This window comes from Scatophagus argus, chromosome 1 (genome assembly GCF_020382885.2).
Source record: "Scatophagus argus isolate fScaArg1 chromosome 1, fScaArg1.pri, whole genome shotgun sequence".
Classification (NCBI taxonomy): domain Eukaryota; kingdom Metazoa; phylum Chordata; class Actinopteri; family Scatophagidae; genus Scatophagus; species Scatophagus argus.
Genome location: NC_058493.1, coordinates 19004393 through 19014377, shown reverse-complemented (window position 1 = coordinate 19014377; position 9985 = coordinate 19004393). Strand labels below are relative to the sequence as shown.

The window sequence follows — 9985 nt, the reverse complement described above, 5'->3', positions numbered from 1 at the left end:
TCATGGGCCCTTGATTAAAACATCTTATTAAATAACCATAGTGTTAAATGTTATATAATAACCATGTTAACTTCTCCCTGTAGTTACCCCCCCCAAAAAAACCCCTTAAAACATTATATCATTTGTTTGCCTCTGTTGTTCTGATAAAGGACCTTACCTTACCTGAAAGATTTAATATTTTGATTTACATCTTGATGCGCACAACCTTAATGTAAAAACAGTAGGTATAAAAAGTTGATTTTATAGCAGGTATGGCCTACAGCCTGACAGACAATCATGCATTGTCACTCAGTGTTTTTATTGCAACCTCTTTTAATACTGTGCAATTTTTTGATGCCACGGAACATTTGCTTTTCGTTCACCAAAGCTATGGTAGTATCAGCATTCGACCAAGATTAGAAAATATCGGCTGTTAGCAATTGGCAAAAGTCCAGTATCGTGCATCCCTACTTAAACTTTATAGTGTGATGCCCTCTTGTACTAGTTGGAGTTGATCAAGTCATTTAAAACATTCCATCTGGAAATATCAAAGCTTCTGTGTATGCCTGCATTGTAAGATTTCTGTCCATTTGCTGGCCTGATTTTGTTGTTCCAATTTTTTTTTCACACCATACTTAATGTTACAAAGCATTACTGTATGTAACCACTTTGTATGTATAAACTAGACAGCTACACCACACCACAGTAACCACCATACCTTACAGTAAGTAAGTAAATCATCACTCACTTGTTAAAGTCCATAACTCCCAGCTTACTTAAATTTTCAAAATATATATATTCAGCAATATCGCAAACCCTGCACCTCTTAATTGGCTTAAACACCTGATGTTTTTGCTACTATGACCAGAGAACTATGCTCTTCTTTTCTCCATAGATCATTATAAGGATCATGATTTTCCACATGTCTGTGCGCTCCAACCTAATGCTACGGAGAGCAAATCTGGCCCTGTGGAGAATGTGGAGGTCATGGAAGTTAAGCCAGCACTCCTCTACAGTTTGTGCATCTTCTGGTCCCGGTCCCGGTCCTGGTCCCGGTCCTGATCTCCTGTACAGATCTGAAGAACTGTCTTCTGTTTCAACTGAAAAGCCTCCTCACACTCCTGTCATGCTTAAAGAGGTGCTTCAATACTTAGACATCCAACCACGTCAGGTATGTTTGCAAACGTTTCATTTGTGCAAGCTTTTTCATGCCCTTAAGGATGTGAATTCCAGTTTGTTTAAATATTCTTTTAAATATGTCTAAGATTCATTGAGACCCTTTTTCTATGTATTCTGTATCTGTATTCACCCACTGATTCACACATTTAAAGCTCACAGAATGTGTTCAGACTGTCAGCAAATCTCATGTGTGACTGAAATGAATCTCAAGATCTGACAGCCCTTCCTGATAATAGCAAGTGATTAGGTCATATTTGTATTTTCAGGCATTGTTATCCAGCCTTCTTTGGTTGCTGTGGTAATGTCATTGGCATGCAAACTTGTTCTGTTCTTCTAATGTGTGTCAGAACACCTATCAGTGTCCTACATTTTAATTCAACACCACCAATAACTATGGTGTCTGCGACTACTGCACTACTGAGTTGAATCAAAAACCTCCTTGACAGGATCAATAAAAATGTTTATTATAAGCCTCACAAAGGTAAAATTTATTGCAGGACTGGTGTGTTAGTTTTGTTGGACATAATGACCTCTTTAATGCTAATTATTTTCTATCACTGCCAATTCTGTTTACACAGTATATAATGATTTGTTATGAAAGCACACATGAATTGGACAGGGTGCCAGTGCCTTGGCTTTCATTTAATGTATGTACTACCAGGACAGATGGGCATGAGTCAAAAGCCTTCTGGTGTGGCAGGCAAGCATAGGAGGGGAAGTGATTTCCCCCCTCCCTATATAATTCATGGTCAAGGCAGGTGGGGGCCATGGGTCAACAACTTAGTCAGGAATTGCGCCACTGTAAGGCTGTTGGCAGGACACAGGGTGCTGCGTCGCTCCTGCCTGAACTTTAGCACCTCTAAACTCCTCCGCTGCCCGCCCATTTGCCAACTGTCCCAAGACAGCTTGCCAATCAGATGCTATAAAAACAGTTTGATAGATTTTCTTTTTTTTTGTACAGTACATGCTGTGGACCTCACTTAGTGTCACATTCTGTGGAAAGGTTGCATGGTAACATTCAGAAATCATGTTTTAAAACGATGCTTCACTGCAGTCTGCTAGTTTATTTATTTATTTGATGACACAAATGTGATGTTGCAGTTTCAGTGGCTCTATAACCACAGCAACACTACAGTCTTATTAGGGTGCTGACACATATTACATGTTAACACAGCTAAATTATAACAGTGTAGACACAGCAACATCACAAATCTGAATTTTGACATGACTGGCAGAGCTGCTGTTTAAGCAGTCAAATTTGTAGTGGTTAAGTCATCCACGGATCAGTTGCTGTGAGGGGGAAAACTTAACTTTAATATGAGGCAAATGTCAGCTGAAATCATTGAGGGCAGTAAGATTAGTAATTTTAATGGCTATTGTAAAATAATCACCAATATGTAATTGCTCTTGTCAGATGAAGTGGCAGGTGTGTGAATGGAGTATTTAAGTGACAGTGGGTGTCAGAGCAAGTACTGCAGTTAAACCAAAGTGTGTAAATGGAACCTTCCAGTGCCCTGTTGCCTCCCACACAGGACGTCTGGCTGTAAATATGTATGCAGGTAGCTTATTTGCGGTGCTTGGCTGCACTATGTTTTCACAGTTTTACCAATGGCTATCATGCTTGTTGGATCTGGATGACTTATTTCTTCATTGAAAGCATACATTCATTGGAAGCTCACCACTAATTGACAAATGCAATAGTTTTGAGACCGGTTTCACGTGTTTCTGCATAAAGCAGCATGCTGGGACAGAAATTAAAATGTGTGGTGGGGGATGATTTTTAGCCACGATAGCGGCGTGGCTTTATGGATGTTCGTCAACGTTTCCCTTTTAACTGCACAGGCCTGGCCAACGGGAACCATGGCCAAACCAAAACAAATCTACTGCCTTCTACTGCCTAAAATAACGCCAAATGTCTGTTCATTCCTTTATTTTGAAATGAGTGGTTTGTTTCCAGTTGCTTCTCTTCCTGCACTCATCCTTTCTGCCACGTGTTTCTACCGTGGTTGGCGATGCAAAAGTCACTGACGATGTGAACTATAGTACGACGGCTATGCACAGTAACTACATGGTGCACAATAGCTTGATTCGTTCTCTGTATTTTGTGATGTTGCAGTGTCTAGTCAATGTTGAGTGTATTTATTGTACCACTGCAATGGCAATAAAATTTCAACAATTAACCTGCTCGGAAATTAGTCTAAATGAAGACAGATGGATGCAAACTTTGTTACAGTCTTTTACGGAATCGTATCATTTATATATGATTATTTAAATGTAATTTAACATTTAAATATATAAATGTAATGTTTGCAGTTGAGAGCTGGAGAGACTCAGCTGCAGTCTGCAAAACAAAGACAATAAGCTGTAAGTTGCACAGAGCTGTTCACTGTTAATGCTCTGGGTTGTACTGGCAGACTACAGCGAGTAATTGAATTCCTTTTCAGTGTGCAAAAATAATTAAAAAACACTTTACATGGAATTTTGAAAATTTGCTGCCATCAAAGGAACAATAATAAATTCACTTTTTAATTCTTCTTTAACAACCTCCTCAACCTCTGCCAATTGTTAAACTAGTTAATATTAAAGTCAAAGAGTTGTGCTGAAAAGGACAAAGCACGAGGAGCCCTCCATTGGCGCAGGCTGCTTGCGTAGGGGACCTCCTCTAGAACAGATTAATGAGCCATCAAGTGAGAGTCCAGGGGAAAAACCCTGTGCTGCTGTAGAAGGAGAAACGAGCTGCCTACTCTTACGTTTTAGTCTCAACACACTCCCCCTTGTGGAATTAATGAGACCATAAGTGTTAAACCTGCTTTTTTTGGATCTTCAGTCAACTTATTTCTGAGCAGGATTAGGCAAATAATAACTATTGGCTGGATAGTGACATATTAAACACCTTGTTCCTCTTGATTTCAGTCAATGCATAAAGGGTATATCCTTGTAATTTGCTGATGTTACAGATTTTTCAGATTTATTATCCGTGATGATTGACTGACTCGTTTGGTTTTAGAAATTTATAAATCAAGTTAAACAAGTTTGCTTTTTGGCATACATTTAATTATGGTGCTGAAATGCAAGCATCATACAAGGCATCAGACCGTTCAACTAGACTTTTCACAGACACATTTCATCCTGTTCCCAGTCACTTTTTGTTTCTGTTCAGCATTTGTTTACTTAGTGTAATGTTAATATGCATTAGGATGAAGTGATTCGTCTATAATTTAATTAGGTTCAGCTCTGAACACATCACCTCTTAAATGCTGGTACATCCAAAAGCAACAACAGTATATTTTAAGATAAAAGTGTTCATGGACCACCAAAAGCAATGGATTTTTCTTTTCTTTTCTTTTTTTAATGTCTGGGGTCATCGTGAGAGAAACATAAGCATTAATATCAGCTTATGTAGAAAGCAGGTGATGGTTGATGTGGAGCTTGCACACCATAAATAGCATGAGCCAGGCTAAGGTTCATGGTGGTGCTGGAAATTAGCACAAAAATACAACAAAACCAGCAAACCACAAATCACCAGGTGTTGTAGCTTGTTAAGGCCCTGAACAACAGCAGACTTAGTTGAGTGCTGCATTTTTCACTTCCCCTGTTATTTGGGTTATTCGGCTGGCTGCAATTTGGACACATGAAGAGGCACTCCGTTCTATGGATAGATGACCATAAAACACTCTGCCAGCTGTTCTCACTGTTCTTTTTTTTTTGCATTTTTAGATGCAAGATTGAACATTGAACAGACTAGGAAAAAGTAAAGGACAGCTGAAAGAAAGTTAACTAGTCATCAGCTGTTTTATGTTGAAAACTTGTCCTTTTCGCATTTTTACATTCATATCTTATGGAGCTTGTCAGGGAGGAAAAATGCATCAATGTTTGATGCACGTTAATCCAGCATATCTTCAAGTGTGTCCCTCCAGAGTGCTAATATTAGCACAGGACAATTTCTTACCAGGTACTGAGTGTACCAGCATTTAAAGAGGGGCACAGAGAGGGTTAATGTGATCTTGTCTTTTTAAATTAGTTTAAAGTCTTACAGCTGAATTTTGGACCAACTGAGGTGAAAAATGACTCTCTAAGTCTACAGTACAAGTGTAGGTGCAGTACTGTGTACTTTTGTGCAGGACTATTTAGAAACTTAATACACAGTCTATAAAACTTAGATTGTAAAACTGAAAGGCAACAATTCAATGAAATTTTAAATATGTGTGATGTATGTGCTCTGTCTTATCTTTGTCAATGCACAGGCGGCATTGAAATATACAGATTCCATATAAAATGACCTTATTTGTGACTTTAATCTGTGTCTTCTAGCTTATATTCCCAGCATCAGCCCAGTGAAGCACTGTTGTGAGTACAAGCAAAGGTGTAATATGATCTTGGCTCTTCAAATTAGTTAAAAGCCCAGCAGTTGCTGTTTGGGCCATGCAGATGCAGTTAAGAAATGTCTTAAGAGTAAATAGGAAGTACAAGGGACATAGAGAGCTCTGAAGATGTTGTCTTTGCGTATTTTCTTATTGTAACAACTGCTGTAACACTCTTAAGAAAGACTTTACAAATTAAGTTTTGTTATTTTTTTTTATATATATAAAATAATCCCTGATTTTAGTATTGTAGTTGTTAATAACCTATGCGTTTTGTCAACATTCCAGAGTTTAGTAAGAAGCGACCATTTAATTTTATTTTAAATTAATTTATATTTTAAAATATATTTTTCTACTATAATCAGTATTTATAATTAAATGGCATTTTTATCTGTATCTGTTCATATTCATCTGACCATGCATGTAAAAGTTGTGGTCATAATTTAAAGGTGTAACAACCCAGACAGTCTCATCTATCATATATAATGCACAGATTAAATGCTGTCTTTATCTGGAACAAGCAATTTATTATTTTCTCAGTACTAAATTTGCCACCACAACCAACAACATGGGTCTTAAAAGTTTTTTTTCTTTTTTTCTTTTTTCTTTTTACACTCCTTTTTTGGGAGCACTGAGTAGTGAAAGAGAAGGCTGGTAAATAATTGATCTTTGTAATTAAACACTCCAGCCAGGGATGCTGGGGCTGATTGACGGCCAGATATTAGGCCCTTGTCTCGTAAGGTTGCAAGTTTAGTCTGAGGTTATCAGTGGCCAGAAGAGTCTTTCTCCCTCCCTGCCTCATTACTTTCATGAGTAGAACATTTCATAGTGGAGTGGTGGGTGGGGGTGTGGTGTGAAGACAGTCTGGGACTTCATTAGCCAAATGGGGTGCCTCAGTCTACAGGGCTCCAAATCGTTCAGCCTTGCTGAGCAGCCAACCTGTTTGTGGGTGCTTCACCACGTTGTCCTGTGGAGTAGTTTTTAGCCCTTTCATCTTACATATTTTCAGTTTCAGGTTCGCAAGCTTTCCCACATCTACCTGAGCAGATGGTGTTCATCATAGCTTAGTTCACCTAAACCTCTCATTTCCAGTTTTGCTACATCGCTCACAAAGCAATATATCATACAGGCTTGCAGTATATTGTGCAATAACGCTTAAATGCTCCTCTAAATTTGAATACTTTCCCAAATGTTGCACTTTATTAATGTTTGATTCAATTCGCTGGAACAACATTGACTGTGAGTGTGTGTGTGAGTGAGAGAGACAGATAGACAGAGAGGGTCTGAGAGAGAAAACTCTTCACAACTGATGCATGCACCTAACATGAAATAACAGTGCATGGCAGAGAGATAAACTGTAGAAGGGTATGCTGCAACAGCATAGACTTGTTTTAGAGACTTGTATTAGCTTGATTAACAAGGATTGAAATTGCGCTCACTTGCACCCATTATTGATAAACTTAGTTAAAACCTGGACTCGATCCTTGATCCAGAATTGATATTATTGTTGTAGGTTTTATTGCAATATTTACATTTGATCCTGGTGTGTGAGTGTGGGTATGCTAATCAGGTACATGCCCTGTGGACAGCTGTATTTAGATGACTCATTCCTGCAACACATCTTCAATTGGTGTTTGTGTGAGGTCCAACTGCACTATCTCAGTGGTCTTTTTTATGTTCAGGATAATTAGATAACAAAACATTTATCATTTAGTCTGTTTCCTGTTGATCATCATTTGGTATGATTTATTTTTATCTATTGTTATTTTAATTCCTATTTGAAACTGTTTTTTTATCCACTTCTTGTCATGCTGTTAGACTGAAAATACTGATGGCATAGAATACCTTTCATTTCAGCATAATTAGACTCGAAGAAAGGGTATTTTATTTATTTATTTATAGATATTTTGGTGTTCTTTATTTTAAAAGAGAAAGAAGAAGATAAAAGATTATATTGCAATGTACAAGGTCAAAATTTTACACTTTTTGTGAGTTTGGCACCCCAGCAATAACTGATTCTGTGGTCTTCTCAGTACAACTCTTTGATAGTGCATGTTCATACCTTGCAGTTCATGGTTTGTCCTGTTACGACGCTTTCTCTCCTGCATGAAATTTTGTCTTAACAGCGATCTCATTTTGCTGTATCATTACCATCTACTGTAAAGCCTAACCACTCTGTTATTGGCCATACTGTAAACATTAGAGATGTGTGATTATGCACGTGTTGGAGGATGATGTAGATCAAAGCGTCCTGATCCGCAAACACTGGCCAGCAAACACTTGCTTTTTGTGTAATGTCATCAAAGGTGTGGCCCGTTGCACAAGGGCGATTTGTGAGCGCTGCTTACATACAGATCTCAAATAGTGGCGGCGTCACATTTCAGAAGTGATCATTGCTCTCACATTGCAGATACATTTGTGTGTCCTACAGGGCTCTCACATGCTCACGAGCTGCAAGTATAACATTTGTTCTCATGATTGAAACGTTTAAGGTTGAAACAAACAAAATTCAAGAGAGGAAATGATCTCATTTGGTGAAATGGGCCCCAGGCTCAATTTATGACACAGTGCAATGCAGCGTCAGGATGCTGCATTGGTCAGTTAAGCAGGGTAATTCTATTCTTTACCTGGTCGTCGAGACAGAGGAGAAAAAGACTGTCTTTGGCTTCAAATAGGCTTAGAATTCTGTGCTCAAATTAAACTAAAGGTGTTTTAAAACAGGTGTGATATATACTCTGTTACTGATCTTCCTCAGCTTGTGTTTCTGCATCTAAATGATCTTTATTAAGCTGCTGTTGCACCCTTTCTGGTAAAAGTCAGTTGCAGTGACCTTATCTGTGTAACCAACATTATCTATATTCCTGGCAGCATCCAGATGAAGTGCTGTTGTTCTCAGCTGGAGTGCTCCCACTCCTTACCTACTCTGTTTCCTGACTAATTTGGAAGGAGAGAACATGTCCGCTCAACACTACATGACACCACTGACCTAAACCAATAAAAGAAGGTTCCTCGTTTCCTCTTCACTGTTCCTACACCTTGTCTACCTCTACGGTTTAACCAGTGATCCAACTTGGACTCACTGACTTTATAGAAACTATACTACAGACCCCTTGCTTAAAATGTGTCTCTTAAATACGTGCTTGGTTCCTCTCGAGCATAGTGATGGTTACAGTCTTCTCCCATTTCAAGTGTTTGATGGGAAGCCTTGCTGAAAGAATACCTCAGTCTTCTCATTAGGTCACATGAGGCTTGAATTAATCCTCTTGTCATGACATAGACTTGCTTCAAAACAGCACCTCAGAGGCCAGATGTGCTTTGGCTCAACCCCACCTTTTGAATGACGAGTACCTGAAAGACAGGATATGCACACTGGCAGCAGTGCTTGATGTAGTAAATTTCAGCCTCACTGTATCAGCAGCATCCTGCTGAGAGGCGGCCGTTACACACAAGCTTATATAACCTCCAGGCAGCCAGAGGCTCTTGAGACTGACCACTACCCCCCCCAGGGCTAAAAAGACTGATGTCAGAGATTGAAAGCCTACAGTTTGCTGATGGTCTTTTGTCCACTGGCAGCTCAAATTCTGACCTTTGGTCCACCTTTACAAATTACAGATCTGTGTCAGCCCCTTAAGTTTAGGGATGGACACTATGACCATACAGACAGATATGTATAAATGTTAATACAGCAATAAACGTTGTTGCACATGTCTGAATCGCTACTCACATCTCTGATTTGTTTCCAGGAGACAGCTACTAACTGCTAGCGTGAAGTGATGTTGGTGGGATGGATACATCACTCACTACTTATTGGTTAGGGCAAACTGCGACCCCCGTCCGAGAAGAACACTGCTCATCTGAACACCTTGTCCACATTGGAAAAGAAGTTAAACTAACTGTCTGATTAATAAGCTAATACTACCAGAATTGCCATAGAAAACAATGTAATACGTACTTCTACATTATGTTGAGCCTGTTTTGTAGCTTTAACTGCTCCGAATGTGATGCATTCTGTGGCCTTTACAGCCCCTCCACCACTTTAAACAGGTACTGGATGTAGAAAACATTGGTGAACTGGTGATAATGACAGTCATGGAAAAACCTAAGGCAACTTCAGCAGTACAGAGTGCTGCATGACACGTCTTCCTTCCTTCCGCAACCACCCCCTCCCCCAAGCCACCTCCACTGCCCCCACCCCATTCCCTACTTCCTTTCATTTCAGTGTATTGTCAGCCCAGTCTTCAAACTACTGGAAGCATCTTCATAAATGCCTCTAGATGTCTTTTCCCTATTACCATGCCTTCCACCACGAAGCCTTCATTTAACTGTACTCCTCTTTGCACTCCCTAATGGACTTGGCCCTGTTTTTCTTTTGTCTTCTTTTAGTACCATGAAATTCACCTTCAGGAGAGAAAGCCATCTTTCCTGATGCTTCTTTACATTTTGTGAATATAGTTAGATGATTCCAC

At 39.2% G+C, this 9985-nt stretch overlaps 1 protein-coding gene across 4 annotated transcripts in view; it reads left to right on the top strand.

Annotated features, from left to right (window-relative positions):
• Nucleotides 1-9985, top strand: part of mettl15 (methyltransferase like 15) — a 37043-nt gene that overhangs the window by 759 nt on the left and 26299 nt on the right. For all 4 annotated transcript variants that reach the window (XM_046389359.1, XM_046389368.1, XM_046389378.1 and 1 more), the window contains exon 2: nt 875-1150. In XM_046389359.1, the coding sequence (XP_046245315.1) occupies nt 890-1150 (261 nt within the window). In that variant the 5' untranslated portion in view covers nt 875-889. The remainder of the gene's footprint in view (nt 1-874; nt 1151-9985) is intronic.